General features: G+C 41.5%; 2 protein-coding genes and 1 pseudogene across 2 annotated transcripts; 1 reads left to right on the top strand and 2 right to left on the bottom strand.

Annotated features, from left to right (window-relative positions):
• LOC123488011 overlaps positions 1–8037 on the bottom strand; it is a 51526-nt pseudogene extending 43489 nt beyond the window's left edge.
• LOC121562500 (glutaminase kidney isoform, mitochondrial-like) lies at positions 3442–7045 on the bottom strand. The gene is made up of 8 exons (XM_041874742.1): positions 6818–7045; positions 6631–6681; positions 5812–5988; positions 5318–5449; positions 5120–5212; positions 4844–4905; positions 4472–4612; positions 3442–3887 (listed from the first exon to the last, which is right to left on the bottom strand). The coding sequence occupies exons 1-8, from the start codon at positions 7043–7045 to the stop codon at positions 3731–3733; spliced, it is 1041 nt and encodes a 346-aa protein (XP_041730676.1). The 3' UTR covers positions 3442–3730.
• A 2949-nt stretch (positions 8038–10986) lies between the features above and the next one.
• Positions 10987–25758, top strand: LOC121562503 (signal transducer and activator of transcription 1-alpha/beta-like; the record flags this gene model as incomplete). Its single annotated transcript, XM_045219052.1, has 19 exons — positions 10987–11001; positions 14134–14261; positions 14488–14632; positions 14872–14967; positions 15129–15215; positions 15351–15429; positions 15534–15625; positions 15886–16037; positions 16165–16323; positions 22447–22539; positions 22648–22707; positions 22802–22919; positions 23372–23413; positions 23560–23643; positions 23753–23851; positions 23991–24188; positions 24573–24664; positions 24868–25007; positions 25517–25758. Coding segments are annotated over exons 2-19 (2106 nt in total), but the record flags the coding sequence as incomplete, so codon positions are not given.
• Between the last annotated feature and the right edge of the window lie 1906 nt (positions 25759–27664).

Raw genomic sequence — 27664 nt, 5'->3', positions numbered from 1 at the left:
CAACACATCTCCAGGCTGTGTAAGTGCTATTTTACCAAGAAGGAGAGTGATGGATTGCTGCATCAGACGACCTGGCCTCAACCCAATTGAGAAGGTTTGGGATGAGTTGGACCGCAGAGTGAAGGAAAAGCAGCCAACAAGTGCTCAGCATATGTGGGAACTCCTTCAAGACTGTTGGAAAAGCATTACAGGTGAAGCTGGTTGAGAGAATGCCAAGAGTGTGCAAAGCTGTCATCACGGCAAAGGGTGGCTACTTTGAAGAATCTAAAATCTAAATTCTATCTTGATTTGTATAACACTTTTTTGGTTACTACATGATTCCATGTGTTATTTCATAGTTTTGATGTCTTCACTATTATTCAACAATGTAGAAAATAGTAAAAATATAGAAAAACCCTTGAATGAGTAGGTGTGTCCAAATGTTTGACTGGTACTGATTTTAATTTGACAAATTCATTTAAATTGACTTACTGAAATCAGTTGAGTTGTCCTTCTAGGTTTCGTAGATGTTGTGTTTCCTCCCAGATGCGTCCCAGAGTGATGGTCTGTTACGGGCAGGTCCTAGTCCTCTTTTAGTGATACAAGAACTTCCCAAGAATGTGCCACCGGTGTTCCCTCTCAGACCTTCACTGATGGATCACATCGAGAAAATCAAACATCCTGTTCGGTGACGCCAGAATTGTAGTGGAAATTCACAACTAAGAACTCAAACTCAATGTAAATAAATCAATCTTTACTGGAGAGGTTCACAAACTCAATGCAAGCTTGATGAAAACTCTCTAAAAAGGGTATTCCCTTTCTGTCCTTATATAATGCTACACAAACAAGTCATATAAGCATGATTTACATTATTCATTATTAATGTTGGTTCCTGCATGTGACTGACCAGTCTTCTTCTCTCAAAGCTGGGACCTTGAAACTGAGATACTCCTTTTGGTTCCCAGAGCAATGTTACATTTTACATTTTAGTCATTTAGCAGACGCTCTTATCCAGAGCGACTTACAGTTAGCACATACATTATTTTATCGAACCCACAACCCTGGCGTTGCAAACGCCATGCTCTACCAACTGAGCTACATCCCCTGCCGGCCATTCCCTCCCCTACCCTGGACGACGCTGGGCCAATTGTGCGCCGCCCCATGGGTCTCCCGGTCGCGGCCGGCTACGACAGAGCCTGGATTCGAACCAGGATCTCTAGTAGCACAGTTCGCACTGCGATGCAGTGCCTTAGACCACTGCGCTACTTGGGAGACTGGTCGTATGTTCTGGGCGTATTGCAATTGGTCTGAGAAGTTGGTCACAGTCACCTGCACGAACCAAGATAAAGTGAGAGGAGATGCTGTGTACAATTCAAGGCTATCTCTTCAGACAATAACATTTTCCCTCACACAAGTTTAAATATATGAAATGATATACCGGCGCTGTAAATACAATTACAGTAGAAATAATAATGTAGTACTCACTGTACTGGAAACAATTAATACTTTGGTGTTAATTTGGTGATAATGTGTATAAACATAGAGCACTTAACTATTGTAACATTCATGAAATTAATTAATGAAGATGCCTATATTCAAGAATATACAGTGGGAGTAAAGGGCGATATCATCCATCTTTAAAGTTGTATCTTTATTTATTGTTTGATCATTGAAATAAATATATCTCCATTGCCTGCAACAAACAGCTGAAGCAGATATACTTGAATGAAAACAAACAAACTGATGACATCAGTATACACCTGTGGTATATTCAAAATAATTAGTTAATGTTGAAGTTGACCTGCACCTACACAGATGAACAATAAACACTCATACATACGAGGCTTCTTGTGCAACAGGGACTGGGGATACAAAGTCAAGTCAAATCCAATGAAAGCAACACTAAACACTTGAGATGAGTTATTCAATAACAATATCATATTCATTCATCAAATCACAAGTACGTTGCCTGAGTACTTTTAGTACAATAGTGTAGGGCTTGAGATTTTGAATGCAATGCCCTCTGTCATTACCAGATTTGTAGTTGCTGTCCCTCCCATAGTCAATGACACAAACATATATACACACAAACAGACTAGTTCTCACCAAAACAACCTGACTTTTCAAGTATACGCTTATACGTTTATTTTACACTCTAAACAGTTAAACAATCAATGTGCGTATCTGCATAAAAAGTGCTCCATTAGTTATGTGTAGGATAGTCTAAGTGTTCTGCTTTCATATAGGCCTATAATGACAACTATTTTATCTCTACCCAAAATAGGCTTTTGGGTGAGTATGGCAAGATTTAAAGTCCACCATTGTGGAGTTGTTCCGAACTAAAAACATTCATTAAAGTGTAATGCACTGTCAATAACTGTCTATAACTGAAGATAAAATCCATGTAAAACCATATTGCTGACAAATAAGTAAACTTGTGTGATAAGACATGATAGTCACGCCATTGACACTGCTGTATCCATGAAGTGATAAATCAATGTTTCGAAGGGTTTTATGTTTTACCCTAAAATTTGAATTAGCATAGGTGGGAAACCTGTCTGTAAAGAGCACATGGCTGCTGGTTGAATTGTATTGTATTGCTCCTGAGAAACTCAGACTGTGGGTTTTGTGCCATGGCTCCACACCTTCTGCAGGGCATTAGGTGGCTCACTTATGATATGTTCTCTTTTTTAAAGTTGCCGACTTGACTTTATTATCAGGTGGAGCAAACGTACACAACAGCTTTGGCTGACACTTAAATAAATAAACCCCCTTCTACTCAAAATTAAAAGACTATAGAACAATCAAGAAAAAACAACTTTTGTCATTTTGAAGAAAAATGTGCAAAAATGTCTAGCTATCAAATAGCAAACCAGCAAAACAAAACTCACTCCACATAATGCCATACTTTCAATTCATATGAAGCTACTAGGCCTAAATCAAAAGACCAGAGGTCCTAAACCATAGATAGCCTGGTCCCAGATCTGTCTGGGCTGTATAGCCAACTGTATAGCCAGTGTCATATACAGCACAAACAGATTTGTGACCAGGCTACCTAGATCTGTGAACATGTGGTAAAGTTTATATAACGCATTCTGCCTCATCAATATAGCCTAACTTAAGCCTAACTGCACAGCGTTTGGACTTTATCCATTTTCTTCAAAAGCTGTGCCAGTGAGAGAGTCACTTAATTTCACTACAGATAAATAGTATTTACACTGAATCCATCTACCTCAGATATTCTCTTAATTTCAGGGATATACACACATTACCTAAATGTGCACGTTATCTTATGCATACGTTCAGGTTTTACACACTGTTGTACATAAAGAGAAATGTTTTGTGCACTTAAATGTAGAAAATACATTCCACATAGTGCCGACACACACAGAGGGAGAGTTGCGCAGAGTGAACAGTACGACATAAAAAAGGAAACAACCAAAAAAACAAAAAACATCTGGGTAAAAGTCAGTCAAAATATATTTTTTGGACACATTGTCGTCTTTGAAAATACAGAAATACAATACTTTTATACAAAATCAACAATACAGTATTATCAACAGTATACGTGACCTACCACTGACGTGACAAAGGGACCACACACTTACAGTAAATCTTCCAGATAGTTAATGGGGCCATAGAAATAGAATGACTGGAATGGACCAAGCCTCTCAGATCACATATATAATTTCAATGGGAACGTCCGTTCTAGTTATTTAATTTCTATGGATAAATAAGAGTATTAGTTGGCTCATAATAGGCCGTCAATGTTCTTCTCCGATATCTCCTTCTCTTTGTCCTCAGTGGCGCCCCCCGGTGGACTGTACTTGTTATTGTAGTCCTGGAGCATGGTCACAACATCGTGGTGTCCAAAGTGCACTGCCTCTTCCATCGGTGTGTTACCCCACCTTGATGGAACAGACAAGAGACATGGTAAACACTGCTCTTAAATGGACACATTTTATATTAGCTAGGTTTTCATCTAATTGGCGACAGATATTAATGCGAATATTCTCAAATCTGCAAAATAAAATACTTTTACCCCCCTGTGAAGTTCATCATAACTTATTTCACCTGTAGACTAATAAACTGCATGCTTTCCCAAGTCATAGTGGGAGGACCACACAACATATCATTGTGTGACTCCAAGTTTACATCTATATGATGGTTATTATATAAATATTTGCGCATAAAAGCGTTTCCACCACCATTTCTTGCATAATACATTTTAGAAACAAAAATATCCCCATCTTGTCTAGCGTATTTTGTTTTGTCGACATTTGGAAAGTTTACCAACAAATTTGCTGTTTCCATCCAGCCTGTCGGGACATTTCTTATCCGACGTACTTTACTCGCATAAAAAAGTTGGATGGAAAACTGGTTACAGACAGACACTGGTTGAAAATATGTCTTCTTGTCCATTGGAGACATTGGATCTTATCTACATTGACAGACACTGGGTGGCCTTTGGGGCCATTGATTCTAAGCTCACCTGTCTTTGGGAACAGGGTTGACCCTACATGCCTCCAACAGGAACTTGACCACCTCCACATGTCCTTCTGCTGCTGCCACATGGAGGGCCGTCCTGGAGTCATAGTCCCTCTGCTCCATGTCCATGGAAGACAGAGCAAACCTGGACACATTCCACAGAAGGACAGGGATGAGTACTTTACAGCAGCCAAAATAGCACACGCCACCTCTAGTCCCCATGTAGACACACAGGGAAACCTTACAAGGTCTCTGTCTGACACAGGGACAGATTTGGCATTTACTCTCCAAAGATGTCAAAACATGACATATTTCCTTTCATAGCTTATTTTTAAGGGCTTATTGGCCAATATGGAGATAATGCAGTGCTGTGTACCTCCTCAGTGCAGACACATCACCAGTGTACGCAGCAAAGAGAAGATTGATGACCGACTTCACCTGAAAGACAAAGAGAGGCAGTTTGCATCAGTTTGCCTGTCAACCACTCAGTATCTTCCAGTGGATGGCACTATTGCTTTAAAAAACACTCAGTCCAACGACAGCCTTTTCAAGGGAATATGTTGACTACATATACATGAAGGCACCTTGTTGAACATAAGGAAGTAGAACAAGACAGGAGAAGGAGAGAGGCTCCCAGTAAAACCCGACTCACCCTCTGGTCTCCGCCCTCCCTGCGAGGATCCAGCTTCTTGACAAAATGTTTCAGGTTGTCGTAGTTGTGGAAGTTGCAAAGGGACACCAGATCCTGGAACAGAACAATCACTGTCAGGCTTTCTGCTGGTTTTCATCAATCAATCAATTAGATCATTGAAAGAGAGACAACAGAGTGAAAGCTATCAGTTTCTCGTACCGTGCAGAACTGGATGCCTCGTACACTGTTACCAAGCTTGTCCAGCGGCGGAGACCAGCACATGATACCCATGACGTTGGGCACCACCAGCAGGATGCCCCCTGCCACGCCTGACTTAGCTGGAAGTCCAACCTGCCAGACAGCATAGAGGAAGAGGTTAACAGGGAGTGCAGACAACAGTGTCAAAACATATCAGCATAAATGAACAGCAGTGGATGGCCAAACATCATGAAGTGGAAGACCTACTGCAGTGTAATGTGTAATGCTTCAATGGTGAAAGATTGGAGACACAGTGGGAACAACGACAAAGAACAGCAGGCCAAAAACAGGCCAAACAGACAGTAGGAAACAACGCTAAACTAGGGGGGGTGTAATAGGAAAATTAGGGGACTGCAAATTAGTATTGTAACTCAAATCTGGTGCAAAGTCTGTTGTACATGGTCCCTGTCAAATCAACAAATGCAAGTATTGAGGGAAGGAACTTGGAGACTCACGTGGAAAGCGAACTGTCCCGAGAAGTCGTACATGCCGCAGGAGTGCATGAGGCTCAGGGTGTTCCGTACCGCCTCCGGGCCCAGCACGCGCTCGCCTGTGATTGGACAGAAGCCGCCGTTGGCCAGGGTGGCCGCCATGACGCTAGCGCTTTCACAGGTCACCTCGATGGAGCACAGCTAGAGTAGAATATAATATTTTTAATATACCATAGGGAATAACAGCTAACAGAGAGAGAAAAACACAAAACAGGATGTTTCTCCACTAAAGCCCATTGAAATGATACAGCTTCAAACTTGAACCATGTTGAAGAAAAAATGCTCACTCGATGCCCACACCAATTTACCATGTATACCTACACTGTCATCACCGCCAGTGTGTCTGTGTATGCGGATGACTATACACTATACACGTCAGCTACTAAAGTGTGTGAAATCACTGCAACACTTAACAAAGAGCTGCAGTTAGTTTCAGAATGGGTGGCAAGGAATAAGTTAGTCCTAAATATTTAGCCATGACTACATGGAACTCTATTCCACATCAGGTAACTGATGCAAGCAGTAGAATCAGATTTTAAAAAACATATAAAAATACACCTTATGGAACAGCGGGGACTGTGAAGAGACACACGCATATGCACACAAATGCTAGCACACACACGTACATTGTAATATTGTTGTATGGTGGTATTATACATTTTGTATTGTAGATATGTAGTGGTGTAATAATGTTAGATGATGTACTGTTTTATCTTTTGTGTTATGTGTGATGTAAGTGTCTTAATGTGTTTGGAGTAGCTGCTGCCAAATACAAATACTCACCTGGAAGTAGAGGTCTAAAATGGAAGTCATGTCTGTCCCTTCTGGAAAGCACTAGAAAGAAACAACAGTGATTTGATTTGACAGTCAGACAATGCCTAGTAAATGCCTAGTAAAAATGTCTAAGTGATCTAGAAAAGGTACATTTGACTGATGTAAAGTGTGTGTGCTTGTTTCAGCTGTCACCAACCTTCTTCTCCTTCAGATAGTAGCCAATAGCAAAGTTCCGATCCCCAGACTCCCTCTCTGACTGGAATATGGGTGCAAAGAGAGTTGTGTTGTTAGTTAGCTGTTCTGTTTCAACTAAGTTCAATTCCAATTTGGTTCCAATTCTACTTCCCAAACCAGTAAAGCTATTTGTGTTGTTGACATAGCCACAGGAAGTAGTTTGGGGGTGGGGGCGGCGGCGGTGCAACATAATACTTTTGCAAGGCACTGTACACACTCACTCACACACAATACATCGAAACTCCCACACAAAACCCATACACATTCACTACATATGCACACATAGACATAACACACACGCATACCGAAACAACACAACACACAAACATTATTATCTATCCTGATGCCTAGTCACTTTACCCTGCCTTCATGTACATATCTACCTGAAAAACTTTGTACCTCTGCACATTGATCTGGTACTGGTACTCCCTGTATATAGCTCCATTCTTGTGTATTTTATTTTATTCCTTATGTTACTATTTTATATGTATTATTATTTGGAAACTCTGCATCGTTGGGAAGGGCTCGTAAGCAAGCATTTCACGCTAAAGTTTACACCAGTAGTATTCAGCGCAGGTGACAAATAAAAATTAATTTGAGTTGATACAGTACCAGGGAAGCGCTAATGCAAAACATAATATTCCTATCATAATCTGTAGGCTAAACTGATTACAATAAAATATGACTATAGGTCTAAAATATTTAGCTACATAAGGAACATATCTTACATGTTTGGTTTCAATTCCACACCAGTGAATTTACGCACACACTTTTCTGGTTCCATGGCGCATGGCAGGCATAAACTACCCACTTTTGTACAAGCAAATAACTTAATTACTTACGTTTGGCCATGGTTATGATCGTTTCAGTGGTGGCACGCTCCTCATCCTCCACACGATGCTCATACTGGTCCATAAATTGTGTCAAGGGGGGCGCTTTCGGTAAGAGCTGCATGATCATATCTCGGCTGATGTTTGGAGCCTGCTCGAGCCTCAGAATGCTGAGAATTTGGGATCTGATGTTGTGAAGTCTCATTAGTCTGCTCTGTTCTCTGAATTCGCAGGTTGAGCATTGCTCTCCTTCTCCCTCCACTGTTGTTACGTTGGCTTGGCGCCTCGTGGTTTCATTTATCCCCATGTTGCCAAGTGCAGTTAAGAGTGTCAGGTAAAGCATAAATTGCATCCTGTCACTTGTCTTTTTAATCCCAGTTTGTACAGAATAGCCTATCCCAGGCCTATATAACACAGTGACAAGTATTTGAATGACTATTTTTTTAAAATAATCTCACCATCTCCCTTTTATGATTCTGATTGGCTGCATTAGAGATGAATGTTTTGTTTCAGTTTTAAAGAGATAGATAGAATGTTGCTACGTTTCCATCCAATTGGCGACAGATTTTCATGCGAATATGCTAGAATCCACATAAAGGAAATATTACATTTTTCCACAAGTGGTGTGTTTCCACCTAAATGACTTGCTGTGGATACAAATCAGTGCCTGATGACATAGTGCACACTAAATGTAGGCCTACTTTTTCACGTACGTTTTTTATGGACCGAATAAAAATCTAAAGTCCATTGTGTTTCCATCGCATTTTCAACTCTACCGTAATTTTGTCAGAAAAACTGTTGCATTAAATAGCAAATGTGACTACTCAGGTCTTGGCCGGTGAGCTCTAGCCAATCGCTCGCAGATAAAGTGCGGGTAGGCTAGTCTACATTATATTATTATGGATAAGAGCAGAATATTTGTATTTTGCCAAATGGCAGTCAAGCATTGATCATCATGTCACCAGAATAAGACCTTGCACTTTAACCACCCTGTGAAGTTTATCATAACTTATTCCATCTGTAGCTTAATAAACTGCATGGTTTCCAGAGTCATAGTGGGAGGACCATCACACACCATATCATCGCGTGACTCCAAGTTTACTTTAATATGATGGTTATTATATCAATATTTGCGCATAAAGGCGTTTCCATCGCCATTTATCGCATAATTAATTTGACTGACACAAAAAGATCCCACCATGCGATCGAACAAATTATGTCGGGATTTATACAATTGTCCCGAAACTTCCTGTTTCCATCATAGCTGTCATGTTTTTTTGTTTTTTTGTTTTTTATGCATACAAACTGTGGATGGAAAAGAGGTTCGTATGGGTGTTTACTGTGGTATGATGCAGCGTTCATGTATCAGCCGGAACTTGGAACATCGGAAGTTGTGGTTATACACGTGCCGTCTTCAATCAGTTGGCATGTCAGACATTTCCTATTTTCCTAGTTCGGACTAGCATATGATGCGTCATAAAACCTGCGAAATTCCTGAGGAAATTCCCAGATCAAATCCTAAACACCTTGCTCCCTCAGAACAACAGATCTATACGTGCTTTATTTCAAAGGGATATTGTATCTATTCCTTATGTCACAACTTACTGGAATACATTTGTCAATAATATCTGTTGGAAAAAAGTCTGGTTATTACCACACAAATACCTGCTTGTTAACAATGTCAAAGAGGTCTCTTTCAGAATGATCCATAATTATTACCCTGCGAATCATTACCTGAAGAAACTCAAAAAATACATTAACATTAACTGTACTTTTTGTGTTGAGCATCCAGAAACAGTTTTGCATTTATTTCTGCATTGTCTACATGTAAAGAAATTATGACAAGATATTTATAGTTTTATAATTGTTAATATTCTTGGCTTTTGTTTTTTATGGGAAAATATGCTTCTCGGTTTCCTTAACTATAATAAGGATAAAGAAAAACAAATGTACCTCATAAATCTAATTGTGCTAATGTAAAAATGTCATATTCATAAATGTAAATTCACTAATAAATTCCATGTTTTCTATAAGGAATTCGAGCAGTACATTAAGACCAATCTACATTCTTCCAATAAGAAAGCAATCAATACATGTACTTTAACTGTACTTTTTGTGTTGAGCATATATTTTAAGGTCTTTGTATAATCTGTAATTTGTTGTACCCCCTAGCATATGTTATTATTGTCTGTTTGTATACTTATTGTCTCTGGATAAGAGCGTCTGCTAAATGACGTAAATGTAATGTGCAATAAAACAAGAAAATAAAATAAACTTTCCTTAACACCGATTGGATAATACTTATTTCCGCATGCCTTCCGAACTGTTGTGTTTGCTTTTTTGTAGCCTACTGTCTTTACATTTTAACGGAGAAGTCTGTTCTCTGTGATTTAGTTTCTCTCGTCAAAGGTAAGGCAATCTTTTATTTATAACAGTGGTGATACAGCCTTTATACCAACACCTCAGAAAGGAGAAGGAAATTCACTTTAAACTTCATGCAGATTAATGACGTGACGCATGAAACAAGTCACGACTGGGCTATGGAAACATGAAATGCTGGTAACATTTGATAAATGCCGACAGACAATTGTTTCGTTCGACATGGTGGGATCTTCTTTTGTGAGTCAAATTAATTATGCGAGAAATCGCGGTGAAACCGCCTTTATGCGGAAATAGGCTATTGATATAGTTAATAACCATCATAACGAAGTAAATTTGGAGGCACGCCATCATGATATGTTGTATGGTCCTCCCACTACGATTCGGGAAAGCATAGTTTATTAGGCTACAGTTAAAATCAATTATGATGAACATCACAGGGTGAGGGTGTGAATGTGCAAGGTGATGAACTTGATGATCCCTTCCAATGAATATCGAGAGTCTTTTTTGGTGACATGATTATCGATGCCATGGCTGCTGTTTGACAAATAAAAATAATATCGCTCTTATCCATAATAATCTCATAATGTTGGTAGCCTACCCGCACTGTATCTGCGAGCGGTTGGCTAGAGCGCATGTGCCAAGACCAAAGTGGGCACATTTGCTATTTAACGCTAACGCAACAGTTTTTGTGACAAAACCATAGTTGTGTTCGAATACTATACTAACCGTACTATTTGTGACGTAAATTGAGTATATAGTATGCTTATTGGTTATAGTATGGATATAGTTAGTATGCCAAAAGTTCCCGAATGTCCTACTGGTAGTACTGTTGGAAAAAATAGGAAGCATACCAGCAGTGGACACTATTTCCGTATTTTAGGGCCCATAATGCAATTCTTCTGGAAATGGGTGTGGATTCACGTCGTTGAGCAATGTAATGGCTTTTCAAATAAGTTACCTTACACATAATGTTGGCTGACAATTTGTTATCTATGCTAACCTTACGAACCACATAGCATATCATTACAGCAGGTAATATGTTAGCTAGGTACCTAACGTTAGTTGGCCACTAATACATCAAACTTGCCAGCATGTCAACTAGCGATATGCTATTTAACTAACTACCCAACGTTGATTGACTTCATTATTCCCGTCATTCTTAGTTTAGCAAAGTGGTATAGTCGTTGTGCATTCTCAATGGACATTCGGGTGCTTTCGTAAATTCGCTCTGGCTATCTACTCCGCTTTCAGAGCACTCTCGTCTGAGTGTACCACAGCGCAGAATAATTGATGAATTTACGAGCGCTCAACACCGGTTGAATATGGCCGGTGTCAGTAAACGTCGGCAAAAAAGCGTAATTAAATTGTTGCCAGCAGCGCAGTTACAGTCACCAACGCTCTGGATAACATGAAAACTGCCTAACCAGCTCTGCTAGGGCGAGGAAAATAGTCAGAGTGAGGTGTTCTCTCATTTGTATCTGGAAGTAGTGTCGTGTCGTGTCAGCGGCTGGTGTGGCCGTTGCTGTCAAACAAGGAGTCCGCTTACGCTGTACCTTGATTTGAAGTCTTTATTCATTATCACAGCTTACAGCATAAGTTTACAGACTCTCAGGTCTGGAGAACGGCGTCCTCGAATTATAATAACCGCTCTGTCCTTTCTTTGTCTAACCCCTTGTTATATAGACAATGCCAAAATATGGGTGGCTCCCTCTTCTGGCCAATCACCAGTCTCCCCTGGGGCGTCACCCTCCAACTGCTATATTTTAAATAAGATCATAAAACATTACCTCTTCTGTTCCTCTAACACAGTCATAATGTTATACACCACAGTAGCTAGCCAACGTTAGCTTGGGTGCTTGACTGACGTTGTAAGGACAGAACGCTCAAATCAACCCTACTCCTCCGCCCGAGCGTCAAGTGTGCGCTCCGAGAGCGAAACGCTCTGAATTTACAAACGGACAATCTGACAACGCTCTGAATTTACAAACGCCCTGAGCGCACTCTGGCACTCCAGATTGAAGTTAAGAACACAATCGTAACATTTCTAGCTAGTAACTAACAAGCTAGCAAGAGGTTGCATAGCAACAGCATCAACTTCCGGTAGACAGTCGAAAAGGATAACGTTCGTTTACAGTATACTAAAATGAACTAATAGTATATAAACTCAGCAAAAAAAGAAACGTCCTCTCACTGCCAACTGCGTTTATTTTCAGCAAACTTAACAATTGAAAATATTTGTATGAACATAACAAGATTCAACAACTGAGACATAAACTGAACAAGTTCCACAGACATGAGACTAACAGAAATTGAATAATGTGTCCCTGAAAATAGGGGGGGGTCAAAATGTGTGGCCACCAGCTACATTAAGTACTGCAGTGCATCTCCTCCTCATGGACTGCACCAGATTTGCCAGTTCTTGCAGTGAGATGGTACCATGTCCACCAAGGCACCTGCAAGTTCCCGGACATTTTTGGGGGGAATGGCCCTAGCCCTCACCCTCCGATTCAACAGGTCCCAGACGTGCTCAATGGGATTGCGATCCGGGCTCTTCGCTGGCCATGGCAGAACACTGACATTCCTGTCTTGCAGGAAATCACGCACAGAACGAGGAGTATAGCTGGTGGCATTGTCATGCTGGAGGGTCATGTCAGGAAGGGTACCACATGAGGGAGGAGGATGTCTTCCCTGTAACGCACAGCGTTGAGATTGCCTGCAATGACAACAAGCTCAGTCCGATGATGCTGTGACACACCGCCTCAAAATCGATCCCGCTCCAGAGTACAGGCCTTGTTGTAACGCTCATTCCTTCGACGATAAACGCGAATCCGACCATCACCCCTGGTGAGACAAAACCGTGACTGGTCAGTGAAGAGCACTTTTTGCCAGTCCTGTCTGGTCCAGTGACGGTGGGCGACATTGTTTCCGGTGATGTCTGGTGAGGACCTGCCTTACAACAGGCCTACAAGCCCTCAGTCCAGCCTCTCTCAGCCTATTGCGCACAGTCTGAGCACTGATGGAGGGATTGTGCGTTCCTGGTGTAACTCAGGCAGTTATTGTTGCCATCCTGTACCTGTCCCGCAGGTGTGATGTTCGGATGTACCGATCCTGTGCATGTGTAGTTACACGTGGTCTGCCAATGCGAGGACGATCAGCTGTACGTCCTGTCTCCCTGTAGCGCTGTTTTAGGCGTCTCACAGTACGGACATTGCAATTTATTGCCATGGCCACATCTGCAGTCCTCATGCCTCCTTGCAGCATGCCTATGGCACGTTTACGCAGATGAGCAGGGACCCTGGGCATCTTTCTTTTGGTGTTTTTCAGAGTCAGTAGAAAGGCCTCTTTAGTGTCCTAAGTTTTCATAACTGTGACCTTAAGTGCCTACCGTCTGTAAGCTGTTAGTGTCTTAACGACCGTTCAACAGGTGCATGTTCATTAATTGTTTATGGTTCATTGAACAAGCATGGGAAACAGTGTTTAAACACTTTACAATGAAGATCTGTGAAGTTATTTGGATTTTTACGAATTATCTTTGAAAGACAGGGTCCTGAAAAGGGGACGTTTCTTTTTTTGCTGAGTTTAGTATGTAGAATATACTCATTAAATATGTAGTATACAGTATGCTATTATGGGTATTCGAACACAGCTCATCAGTAGAGTTGAAAATGTGATGGAAACCCATTTAATTTGTATTTTTCATTCGGTACATGGGAATTAAATGGTAAAAGTTATTTTTATGTACCCTACGTCATACGCACAGCCTTTTATCCACAAAAAGTCAGTTTGTTGGAAACACATCCCTGAGGGGAAATGCGTATATTGTTTTATGCAGATTTTAGAACATTTGCATGAAAATCTGTCGCAAATTGAATGGAAACCTAGCTACTGTTTGGAAATGGGGCAGAACCGTTGTGTTGAGATAGGGGTAATGGGGCAGGGAGGCCAACAAGCTGATACATGCCAGGCATATGAAGGTGAATTATTATCCATGTTTTAGCCATGTAATTGTTTCAATAATAGACATACATTTTCATAATACATTTACTGTTATTGCTCACTGGTCTAGATGGCCCAGTGGGGCCAGCTGCAACTACTGGATCCTAAATACCAGGAGCAGGTCCAACAGCTCTATGATGACTCCTTCCCCATGGACATCAGACAGTGCTTCAGCAAGTGGATTGAGAGCATCGACTGGTAAACAAGCAGGGATAAAGACTGCAGGGAGGCTGCTGTAAAATGGATTTACAAAGATCTATTCTATTTGACCAGAATTCTACACTACTCTTTTCAATTATATCTGTATTTTATTGTATTTCATCTCTTTCATCCAATCTTAATTCCTGTGTAAATCCATATCTATGTAGAGATAATGTTGCTGTTCTGATACTGATATACAGTATGTCAATGATCCAATCCATAGGGATTATGTGGCTGTTGAGGAATCCCTTGCCACTGTCCGCTTCCACGATCTCCTAGCCCAGCTTGATGACCAACACAGCCGCTTCGCCCTGGAGAAAAACCTCCTGCGACAACACAACATCCGCAAGCTCAAGAGAAACTTCCAGGTTTAGTATGAGCTCAGTCACATCTTTTCAGTACAGACCTTACTGCCAGTGGCCTTCCATACTTTATTGCTTGTATGTTACAGGAATGATCAATTAGAAGTTATACCTCTTGCTGCTAATTTCCCCTTTTAACTCCTGAAATATATTGATTTTGAATAAGTTGTTGATGTGGAATTCATGACCCCACTCTCAGTAAATGTTTTTTTGGGTTTGTAGTAATAAAGTACACACTTTCACAGGACCGCTTTCAGGAGGACCCTGTTCACATGGCCATTATCATCTCCAGAAACCTGAAGGAGGAGCAGAGGATTCTGGCTGCTGCCAAAAGCATAGAGGTGCCCTACATTGACTTGTATTGACATACATTGTAATTCATAAAATCACCACACGTCTTTCTCTATCCATGCTGTCAGATATTGTAGATGATCCATAACTGTATATTGGAGCGTTTACATGCTTTAACTGTGCAGTTAAATGAACAGTATTTTCTTCTCAGATCGACAGAGAAAACACACAGACTAGCATGGTTCTGGAGAAACAAAAGCTGGACAACAAAGTCAAAGACATGAAGAACAAGGTTCAGGTGAGTTAACATTTCCACATATACTATATGTTGATTGTTTCCTGGTGGAACAAGTCCATCAGTGATTTGCAGTACATGTTCATGCATGTCAGGTTTGTCATCTATCTGATCCAACACGTTTATCTCACTTGCTAGGAAGTGGATCAGAATATAAAGTCTCTGGAATACCTTCAAGACGAGCATGACTTTAAGCTAAATACTCTTAAGAACAGAGGTGAGGTGTTTAATTCTCAATCTGTAATAGATCATCATCTATTTACAGGAATCTGTGTTTCAAGTATAGTCCGTAAGTGAATGTTTTTCCTTCTCTCACTTTAGAACATGAAATTAACGGGCTGACACCGAAACAGCTGGAACATGAGAAGCTGCTGATTGTAGAGATGTGTCTCAAGCTGAAGTTCAAGAGAGGGGTAAGAGGGGTCATGAGGGGTCATGATGAGGCTAAACAGTGACATTCGACCATGACTTTGTACTGTGAAAAATAAAATGCAATGACAAAAAACATGAATAATCATGCATCAAGCACCACTAAGAATAACATGTATCATAGTCTCAGTCTGAATGACTAAGAGTGTATTATCTAGTTATAACCAGCATGCTCATATTGAAGAGTAGATGACGGTTATAGAGTAAATAATAACTATACGTTTGTTGTTGTCGCCCTCCACAGGAAGTGGTTGGCCAGTTGGCAGAGGTGCTTAACATGGCAGAGGCGGTCCAGTCAGACCTGATCTCAGAGGAGCTGCCTAAGTGGAAAAAGAGGCAGCAGAGCTCCTGTATCGGAGGACCACCCAACGCATGTCTGGACCAACTGCAGAACTGGTGAGGAGGCTAGTTCATTGTTTTGGGTGTGTTGGCTGATGAAGCAAAAATATGCATTTTGGTTCTCTCCAAACAAATGGAAAATACATTTATTATTTTTCTTCATCTTCTTCTTCTTCCCCTGTAGGTTCACAGCGGTGGCGGAAAGCCTGCAGCAGGTGAGGCAGCAGCTGAAGGAGCTCCAGGAACTAGAGCAGAAGTACACATACGACAATGACCCAATCACACAGCAGAAAGGCTTCCTGGAGGGGCGGGCCCTGGCACTGTTCCGGAACCTCCTAGAACGGTGAGTGACACCACACCTGTATTCCGATTTTAAATTAATTATCTCTCTCTCTCTCTCTCTCTCTCTCTCTCTCTCTCTCTCTTATATATATATATATATATATATATATATATATATACACTGCTCAAAAAAATAAAGGGAACACTAAAATATCACATCCTAGATCTAAATGAATGAAATAATCTTATTAAATACTTTTTTCTTTACATAGTTGAATGTGCTGACAACAAAATCACACAAAAATTATCAATGGAAATCAAATGTATCAACCCATGGAGGTCTGGATTTGGAGTCACCCTCAAAATTAAAGTGGAAAACCACACTACAGGCTGATCCAACTTTGATGTAATGTCCTTAAAACAAGTCAAAATGAGGCTCAGTAGTGTGTGTGGCCTCCACGTGCCTGTATTACATTTACATTTACGTCATTTAGCAGACGCTCTTATCCAGAGCGACTTACAGGAGCAATTAGGGTTAAGTGCCTTGCTTAAGGGCACATCGACAGATTTTTCACCTAGTCGGCTCGGGGATTAGAACCAGCGACCTTTCGGTTACTGGCACAACGCTCTTACCCACTGACCTCCCTACAATGCCTGGGCATGCTCCTGATGAGATGGCGGATGGTCTCCTGAGGGATCTCCTCCCAGACCTGGACTAAAGCATCCGCCAACTCCTGGACAGTCTGTGGTGCAACGTGGCGTTGGTGGATGGAGCGAGACATGATGTCCCAGATGTGCTCAATTGGATTCAGGTCTGGGGAACGGGCGGGCCAGTCCATAGCATCAATGCCTTCCTCTTGCAGGAACTGCTGACACACTCCAGCCACATGAGGTCTAGCATTGTCTTGCATTAGGAGGAACCCAGGGCCAACCGCACCAGCATATGGTCTCACAAGGGGTCTGAGGATCTCATCTCGGTACCTAATGGCAGTCAGGCTACCTCTGGCGAGCACATGGAGAGCTGTGCGGCCCCCCAAAGAAATGCCACCCCACACCATGACTGACCCACTGCCAAACCGGTCATGCTGGAGGATGTTGCAGGCAGCAGAACGTTATCCACGGCTTCTCCAGACTCTGTCACGTCTGTCACATGTGCTCAGTGTGAACCTGCTTTCATCTGTGAAGAGCACAGGGCGCCAGTGGTGAATTTGCCAATCTTGGTGTTCTCTGGCAAATGCCAAACGTCCTGCACGGTGTTGGGCTGTAAGCACAACCCCCACCTGTGGACGTCGGGCCCTCATACCACCCTCATGGAGTCTGTTTCTGACGGTTTGAGCAGACACATGCACATTTGTGGCCTGCTGGAGGTCATTTTGCAGGGCTCTGGCAGTGCTCCTCCTGCTCCTCCTTGCACAAAGGCGGAGGTAGGAGTGCTGCTGCTGGGTTGTTGCCCTCCTACGGCCTCCTCCACGTCTCCTGATGTACTGGCCTGTCTCCTAGTAGCGCCTCCATGCTCTGGACACTACGCTGACAGACACAGCAAACCTTCTTGCCACAGCTCGCAGTGAGGTGCCATCCTGGATGAGCTGCACTACCTGAGCCACTTGTGTGGGTTGTAGACTCCGTCTCATGCTACCACTAGAGTGAAAGCACCGCCAGCATTCAAAGTGACCAAAACATCAGCCAGGAAGCATAGGAACTGAGAAGTGGTCTGTGGTCACCACCTGCAAAACCAGGCCTTTATTGGGGGTGTCTTGCTAATTTCCTATAATTTACACCTTTTGTCTATTTCATTTGCACAACAGCATGTGAAATGTATTGTCAATCAGTGTTGCTTCCTAAGTGGACAGTTTGATTTCACAGAAGTGTGATTGACTTGGAGTTACATTGTGTTGTTTAAGTGTTCCCTTTATTTTTTTGAGCAGTGTATATATATACACAGTACCAGTCAAAAGTTTGGACACACCTACTCATTCAAGGTTTTTTCTTTATTTTTACTATTTTCTACATTGTAGAATAATATGGAAGACATCAAAACTATGAAATAACACATATGGAATCATGTAGTAACCAAAACAGTGTTGAACAAATCAAAAGAGTGTGCAAAGCTGTCAAAGGCAAAGGCTATTTGAAGAATCTCAAATATAAAATATATTTTGATTTGTTTAACACTTTTTTGATTACTACATGATTCCATATGTGTTATTTCATAGTTTTGATGTCTTCACTATTATTCTACAATGTAAAAAATAAAGAAAAACCCTTGAATGAGTAGCTGTGTCCAAACTTTTGACTGGTAGTGTGTGTGTGTATATATACACTACCGTTCAAAAGTTTGGGTTCACTTAGAAATGTCCTTGTTTTCGAAAGGAAAGCAATTTCTTTGTCCATTAAAATAACATAAAATTGATCAGAAATACAGTATATACATTGTTAATGTTGTAAATGGCTATTGAAGCTGGAAACGGCAGATTTTTTATGGAATATCTACATATGCGTTCAGAGGCCCATTATAAGCAACCATCGGTCCTGTGTCCCAATGGCACGTTGTGTTTGCTAATCCAAGTTTATCATTTTAAAAGGCTAATTGATAATTAGAAAACCCTTTAGAAATTATGTTAGCACAGCTGAAAACGGTTGTGCTGATTAAAGAAGCAATAAAACTGGCCTTCTTGAGACTAGTTGAGTATCTGGAGCATCAGCAATTGTGGGTTCGATTACAGGCTCAAAATGGCCAGAAACAAATAATTTTCTTCTGAAACTCGTCAGTCTATTCTTGTTCTGAGAAATGAAGGCTATTCCATGCGAGAAATTGCCAAGAAGCTGAAGATCTCGTACAACGCTATGTATTACTCCCTTCACAGAACAGCGCAAACTAGCTCTAACCAGAATAGAAAGAGGAGTGGGAGGCCCCAGTGCACAACTGAGCAAAAGGACAAATACAATAGAGTGTCTAGTTTGAGAAACAGATGCCTCACAGGGCCTCAACTGGCAGCTTCATTAAATAGTACCCGCAAAACACCCGTCTCAACGTCAACAGTGAAGAGGCGAGTCCGGGATGCTGACCTTCTAGGCAGAGTTTAAAAGAAAAAGCCATATCTCAGACTGCCCATCTTAATCTTTTCTTTTTAAACCCCTTCAGTCAATAGCTTGTGGCTCCTCCATTAGCAGCGATAACTTCGACAAAACGTCTCATATAGCCAGTAATCCGTTTCTGACATCTGTTTTGAGGGCTTTTTGCCCACTCCTCCTTACCGAACTTAGGTCAGGACTTTGACTTGGCCAACCCAAAACAAAAATCTTCTTTCTTCGAAGACATTCTTTGGTAGATTTGCTTGCATGCTTTGTGTTATTGTTGTTGGAAGACCCATTTTCAGCCCAGCTTTAGGTCCTTGACTGATGGCCTGACGTTCTGTTCAAGAATCTCCTGTTATACCTCAGAATTCATGGTTCCCTTAATGATGTGGAGTCGTCCAGGTCCAGAAGAGGAAAAGCAGCCCCAGATCTTGACATTTCTACCACCATGCTTGACAGTTGGGATAAGGTTATTTTGGCGGCAGGCAGTGTTTTTGCCAAACATAGCGGTGTTGATTGTGACCAAAAAGGTCAATTTTGGACTCATCGGTCCAGAGAATGGACTTCCAGAAACCTTCAGGTTTGTCCAGGTGGTCTCTGGCAAAGTTAAGATGGCCAGTTTGGTTATTTTCTGACAGCAGAGGCTTCTTCCTAGCAACCCTCCCATGAATGGCATTTCGATTGTGTTCTTCTTATTGTTGAAGCATGCACAGTTACCTGAGATGCAGCAAGGGAGGTCTGCAAATCTCTAGATATTATGTTTGGGTTGGCTTTTACCTGATTTATTATTGTTCTTGTGGCTCTTGGGGATATTTTGGTTTTTTGGAAGGGCATCCACTTCTAAGCTGAGTTGCTGTCGTGTTAAATGTTCTCCATTTGTAAATTATTTGCCTCACAGTGGACTGATGGAGCTCAAATCTTTTCGAGATTATTTTATAGCCTTCCCCAGACTGATGTGTTCTCACTACCCTCGTCCTGATATATTCTGAGATTTCGTTTCCTCTCGGCATGGTGTGCTTTGCATTTACCTGGATGGGTAACACCAAACTGACCAGGTTTCTTATATCTATTTATCAGAGTCCCGCCCATACTCTTTCCTAACGATCTCTCCTTTGATTGGTTTATTTGGTAGCTCATTATTTACCCACCTGATTCTACTTACCTACTTGATTTAACCAAAGCAACCTGGGGTTCACTTATTTTTGCACCTGCACTAATTCCTTTTTAATTTTGTTTTTCTACACATTTCCTATACACCAACATATGGTATTGTTAAATATAAACCTGTTATGCCAGATCAAAAAGACTGGTTCTGATTAAATGAAGATTTCATGGTAAAATTGAAAAAATCTGTAATTACACAAGGGGTTCACATACTTTCAAACAGCACTGTGTATATATATATATATATATATATATATATATATATATATATATCGTGATGGAAAAAAGTATTTGATCCCCTGCTGATTTTGTACGTTTGCCCACTGACAAAGAAATGATAAGTCTATCATTTTAATGGTAGGTTTATTTGAACAGTGAGAGACAGAATAACAACAAAAAAATCCAGAAAAACACGTCAAAAATGTTATAAATTGATTTGCATTTTAATGAGGGAAATAAGTATTTGACCCCTCTGCAAAACATGATTTAGTACTTGGTGGCAAAACCCTTGTTGGCAATCACAGAGGTCAGACGTTTCTTGTAGTTGGCCACCAGGTTTTCACACATCTCAGGAGGGATTTTGTCCCACTCCTCTTTGCAGATTTTCTCCAAGTCATTAAGGTTTCAAGGCTGACGTTTGGCAACTCGAACCTTCAGCTCCCTCCACAGATATTCTATGGGATTAAGGTCTGGAGACTGGCTAGGCCACTCCAGGACCTTAATGTGCTTCTTCTTGAGCCACTCCTTTGTTGCCTTGGCCGTGTGTTTTGGGTCATTGCCATGCTGGAATACCCATCCACAACCCATTTTCAATGCCCTGGCTGAGGGAAGGAGGTTCTCACCCAAGATTTGACGGTACATGGCCCCGTCCATCGTCCCTTTGATGCGGTGAAGTTGTCCTGGCCCCTTAGCAGAAAAACACCCTCCAAAGCATAATGTTTCCACCTCCATGTTTGACGGTGGGGATGGTGTTCTTGGGGTCATAGGCAGCATTCCTCCTCCTCCAAACACGGCGAGTTGAGTTGATGCCAAAGAGCTCGATTTTGGTCTCATCTGACCACAACACTTTCACCCAGTTCTCCTCTGAATCATTCAGATGTTCATTGGCAAACTTCAGACGGGCCTGTATATGTGCTTTCTTGAGCAGGGGGACCTTGCGGGCGCTGCAGGATTTCAGTCCTTCACGGCGTAGTGTGTTACCAATTGTTTTCTTGGTGACTATGGTCCCAGCTGCCTTGAGATCATTGCCAAGATCCTCCCGTGTAGTTCTGGGCTGATTCCTCACCGTTCTCATGATCATTGCAACTCCACGAGGTGAGATCTTGCATGGAGCCCCAGGCCGAGGGAGATTGACAGTTATTTTGTGTTTCTTCCATTTGTGAATAATCGCACCAACTGTTGTCACCTTCTAACCAAGCTGCTTGCCGATGGTCTTGTAGCCCATTCCAGCCTTGTGTAGGTCTACAATCTTGTCCCTGACATCCTTGGAGAGCTCTTTGGTCTTGACCATGGTGGAGAGTTTGGAATCAGATTGATTGATTGCTTCTGTGGACAGGTGTCTTTTATACAGGTAACACACTGAGATTAGGAGCACTCCCTTTAAGAGTGCGCTCCTAATCTCAGCTCGTTACCTGTATAAAAGACACCTGGGAGCCAGAAATCGTTCTGATTGAGAGGGGGTCAGATACTTATTTCCCTAATTAAAATGCAAATCAATGTATAACATTTTTGACATGCGTTTTTCTGGATTTTTTTGTTGTTATTCTGTCTCAAACTGTTCAAATAAACCTACCATTAAAATTATAGACTGATCATTTCTTTGTCAGTGGGCAAACATACAAAATCAGCAGGGGATCAAATACTTTTTTCCCTCACTGTATATACCCAAATGCCTCTATACAGTATATCACCTCTAAATTATTTGTGTCTCTATGGTGTGTCTCAGTTCCTTGGTGGTGGAGAGACAGCCCTGTATGCCCACACATCCACAAAGACCTCTGGTGCTGCAGACAAAGATGCAGTTCACTGTCAAGCTCAGGTAAGCACAAACACAAAAGCACCTACCATCTGTAGTTCCTCCCATCTGTAGTTCCTATGGATCTTTCCAGGCCTGGTTGAGTTTTGATTTGTATTCGCTCTCCTCTAGATTTCTTGTGAAGCTCCAGGAATTCAACAATAAACTCAAAGTGAAAGCCTTTTTAAACAAGTAAGTAAATGAGTGTTGTGTGTTATGTCCTGCTCTTGAATTTGTGATGTGAAAACCTAACTTAATTGAATGCACTTTTTTTTTCCTCCGTAAGTTCTCTCCCTAAATTCCCTAATCTCAACGTTCGTAAATTCAACATATTGAGAAGCAACACAAAGGTTATGAGTATGGAGCAGTACAATGGAAGCTTGGCTGCAGAGTTTTTACATTTGGTAAGCTAGCACCATTTCAAATGGCATACAGGGCACTAAATCTGAATGACTGTCCATTTGGACCTGCACTGTCGTTACTCCTTACAGCAGGGTTCCCCAAATGGCGGTCATTTTATTTGTTAAAGTTGTATTTCTTATTTATTTTTTACTGTAAAAACACCAGCAAATCAGCTCCAAGTGATTTTAATTTAGAAAATCTGTTCTAAAATATTACCATGCATATTAAATAAATATATGTGACTGTATACAAATGTAAGCAAGGTTTGAAATTGTTATGTTTTAGTCAAATATTATATCTGTTTGGGCTTCTTGCGGTCAATTTGTAGTATACAAATTATTTGTAATTATGTTCTGGCACCCTGACCATCCGCTCAAGAAAATATCGGCCCACGGCTGAATCTACAGTAGTTGATAATCCCTGCATTACAGTTTATTCTTTGATCTCAACACAGAAACTGCAAGAGCAGAGAGTGCCTGGAAAAGGAAAGAAAGAGGTGAGAGACCTAAGAGAGCTGGTTTCTGATTGGTCTTAATGGGCTATAATGACCATGTAATCTGTACAGTATTGGTGAATTTCACGATAAATACTAAATACAGTCTGGTGCGGATTATGTTTCTCTGTCTGTCCATGTTATTACAGGGGCCTCTCATTGTGACAGAGGAGCTGCACTCCATCTGCTTTGAGTCTGAACTCCGCCAGTCAGGTCTGGAAATCAAACTAGAGGTAAGTGGTCTGAAATATAGAGACTACACTTCCATTTTCATGAGGTCCAACAGCACTCTGGCCTTATTTAATTTGACTTTGATTTTCTCTGGCCTCTGGTCCTTCTTAGACCATCTCCCTGCCAATCGTGGTCATCTCCAACATCCGCCAGCTGCCCAGTGGCTGGGCCTCCATCCTGTGGTACAACATGCTGACCAGCGAGCCCCAGGTAGAGTACCTCCCCTCTGGTTTCTCTCAAGTTTTCTCTCAAGGTTCCTTCCTTCTAGGGAGCTTTTCCTTGGCTTGAAGGTGCAATGCTGGGTTACTGTCAAGCACTTTAAAAAGGAGTGATTGATTTGTTGTAACAGAACCTGGAGTTCTTCCTGAGCCCACCTACAGTGTCCTGGGGTCAGCTGTCTGAGGTGCTGAGCTGGCAGTTCTCCTCTGTCACCAAGAGGGGACTCAATGATGAGCAGCTAGGTATGCTGGCTGACAAACTACTGGGCCAGAAAGCACAGAGAAATCCTGAGGGCCTTATCCCCTGGACCATGTTCGGTGCTGTCAAGGTAGGTTATGATTACAGTACACAGAATATAGAATATTTGGTCTCACTTTAAACAAAGTACAACTGATAAAGGAATTATATAGCATACATAAATGCTTCATAAACACTACATAAATGCTTCACAAATGGTGTAGAAAGGGTGACAACAAATCCCACTGTAGGGTGACTTGCCAAATGTGACATAATGCACGATATATGTTTATACACCATTTATAAAATATTACATATACTTATAGATGATTTGTGAAGCATTTATGTAGTGCTTATGAAGCCTTTATGTATTCTATATAAAGCCTTCATAAGTTGTACTTTGTTTATAATATTGACAGTTCATAAAGATATATAAGGAAGATATCTAGTAAGTGTTTGCCTGTGTCTACTATAGAGCCAGAGTGAGAAGAGCTTTCCCTTCTGGCTGTGGATCGAAGCCATCCTGGACCTCATCAAGAGACATCTGCTGTCCCTGTGGAACGATGGGCGAGTTATTCTTGACTCTTTTTGGAGTTCCACCTTACAAAAGCAAACAACTAGTGGTCTTATAGGGATGCCATATTAGCCGACTGGCTACATTTACAGACATGATGAACAATGTGCATTGTCCCTGCCTACTAACCCGAATACAGTAATAGAAGTACCAAAGGAAGTAATAAAGAAATGTTGCTTGTTCTCTCCCACTACAGCTGCATCCTGGGCTTTGTGAGTAAGGAGAGGGCAAAGACCATGCTGACTGGGAAGTGTCCAGGTACGTTCCTGCTGCGCTTCAGTGAGCGTAGCAGAGAAGGAGCCATCACATTCACTTGGGTGGAACACGACCTAGACGGTGAGTAGCACACACACTGGAGCCATTTAATATTAAAGGTGCTATTAAAAAAAAATATATATATATTTAACCTTTATTCTAGCAGGGTGGAATCCTGGGTGGAATCCAGAAGGCAGGATGGTAGTATAGAAAGAACCAACCAAAAAAAACAACAACAAACTGACTTGCCCAAAAAGCACCAATCCATTAAAATGTAGATTATTCTCAAGATGGTTCCATAAGTGAGGTGCGAAGAAACTAAAATCCCTTTTACCTAAATCTCTAGTGACAGAAGTAATTTCAAGAGTTAACCATCCCTGTGACTGAGTATGGTATCTCATACTTCTATAGGTTAGTAACAATGTTAGGTAAAGGCAGTTTTTTTTGCAAAAGGGCTTTCTAAATTAACACAATGCATTGTTTCGACCTATGCGACGTCAAAGAGGGCCAGCCTACTTTCTGATAAAGAATGCAATGATGAGTGCTAAACCTGTCGCCAGTGATATATAGCTGTCGCCCATGTTCCACAGATAAGCCTGTATTCCATGCGGTGGAGCCCTACACCAAGAAGAAGCTGTCTGCCGTCTCTCTGCCTGACATCATCCGCACCTACAAGGTGATGGCAGCTGAGAACATCCCAGAGAACCCACTCCGCTTCCTCTACCCAGACATCCCCAAAGACAAGGCCTTCGGAAAGTACTACGCCAGGGCCTCAGAGGGTAAGCAGCCAGAGACCTTTTTGTTTCAAATCATAGATTATTTACAGCGACTCGTGAGAAGGTCACCCGTGACTGTGAGGTAAAACATTTATGAAATTAATAGGATTTAACTTCTAATAAAATAAAAATTCAAAAAATAAGATTTTTGGGGGATGCTTTCCTATAGTTCTGATGCATTTCAGACACCTCAAACCATACTTCCTTTTGATTTATTTTTGGCCATGTATGAATGGGTTATTCAGTGTGTTTCTATGGGCTAATAGCAGTAAGGTCAAATTCAATCTTTCATCAAATACTTTTTATATATTTTAGGGGGATACCTACAGGGGTCCTAAAACTCTAAATCAAATAGCTACAGTGGGGGAAAAAAGTATTTAGTCAGCCACCAATTGTGCAAGTTATCCCACTTAAAAAGATGAGAGAGGCCTGTAATTTTCATCATAGGTACACATCACCTATGACAGACAAATTGAGAAAAAAAAATCCAGAAAATCACATTGTAGGATTTTTAATGAATTTATTTGCAAATTATGGTGGAAAATAAGTATTTGGTCACCTACAAACAAGCAAGATTTCTGGCTCTCACAGACCTGTAACTTCTTCTTTAAGAGGCTCCTCTGTCCTCCACTCGTTACCTGTATTAATGGCACCTGTTTGAACTTGTTATCAGTTAAAAAGACACCTGTCCACAACCTCAAACAGTCACACTCCAAACTCCACTATGGCCAAGACCAAAGAGCTGTCAAAGGACACCAGAAACAAAATTGTAGACCTGCAGCAGGCTGGGAAGACTGAATATGCAATAGGTAAGCAGCTTGGTTTGAAGAAATCAACTGTGGGAGCAATTATTAGGAAATGGAAGACATACAAGACCACTGATAATCTCCCTCGATCTGGGGCTCCACGCAAGATCTCACCCCGTGGGGTCAAAATGATCACAAGAACGGTGAGCAGAAATCCCAGAACCACACGGGGGGACCTAGTGAATGACCTGCAGAGAGCTGGGACCAAAGTAACAAAGCCTACCATCAGTAACACACTACGCCACCAGGGACTAAAATCCTGCAGTGCCAGACGTGTCCCCCTGCTTAAGCCAGTACATGTCCAGGCCCGTCTGAAGTTTGCTAGAGTGCATTTGGATGATCCAGAAGAGGATTGGGAGAATGTCATATGGTCAGATGAAACCAAAATAGAACTTTTTGGTAAAAACTCAACTCGTCGTGTTTGGAGGACAAAGAATGCTGAGTTGCATCCAAAGAACACCATACCTACTGTGAAGCATGGGGGTGGAAACATCATGCTTTGGGGCTGTTTTTCTGCAAAGGGACCAGGACGACTGATCCGTGTAAAGGAAAGAATGAATGGGGCCATGTATCGTGAGATTTTGAGTGAAAACCTCCTTCCATCAGCAAGGGCATTGAAGATGAAACGTGGCTGGGTCTTTCAGCATGACAATGATCCCAAACACACCGCCCGGGCAACGAAGGAGTGGCTTCGTAAGAAGCATTTCAAGGTCCTGGAGTGGCCTAGCCAGTCTCCAGATCTCAACCCCATAGAAAATCTTTGGAGGGAGTTGAAAGTCTGTGTTGCCCAGCGACAGCCCCAAAACATCACTGCTCTAGAGGAGATCTGCATGGAGGAATGGGCCAAAATACCAGCAACAGTGTGTGAAAACTTTGTGAAGACTTACAGAAAACGTTTGACCTGTGTCATTGCCAATGAAGGGTATATAACAAAGTATTGAGAAACTTTTGTTATTGACCAAATACTTATTTTCCACCATCATTTGCAAATAAATTCATAAAAAATCCTACAATGTGATTTTCTGGATTTTTTTTCCTCATTTTGTCTGTCATAGTTGACGTGTACTTATGATGAAAATTACAGGCCTCTCTCATCTTTTTAAGTGGGAGAACTTGCACAATTGGTAGCTGACTAAATACTTTTTTTCCCCACTGT

The sequence above is a fragment of the Coregonus clupeaformis genome, unplaced genomic scaffold (assembly GCF_020615455.1).
Source record: "Coregonus clupeaformis isolate EN_2021a unplaced genomic scaffold, ASM2061545v1 scaf2014, whole genome shotgun sequence".
In the NCBI taxonomy this organism is placed as follows: Eukaryota; Metazoa; Chordata; class Actinopteri; order Salmoniformes; family Salmonidae; genus Coregonus; species Coregonus clupeaformis.
This window is presented reverse-complemented; position numbering and strand designations above follow the sequence as displayed.

Coding starts and splice junctions, on each gene's coding strand:
- LOC121562500 (XM_041874742.1), bottom strand. CDS start 7,045: ATGTTGCACCGCCGCCGCCCCCACCCCCAAACTACTTCCTGTGGCTAT. Junction 6,682..6,817: donor ACTATCTGAAGGAGAAGAAG/GTTGGTGACAGC, acceptor GTTTCTTTCTAG/TGCTTTCCAGAAGGGACAGA. Junction 5,450..5,811: donor CGGGACAGTTCGCTTTCCAC/GTGAGTCTCCAA, acceptor GCTGTCTGGCAG/GTTGGACTTCCAGCTAAGTC.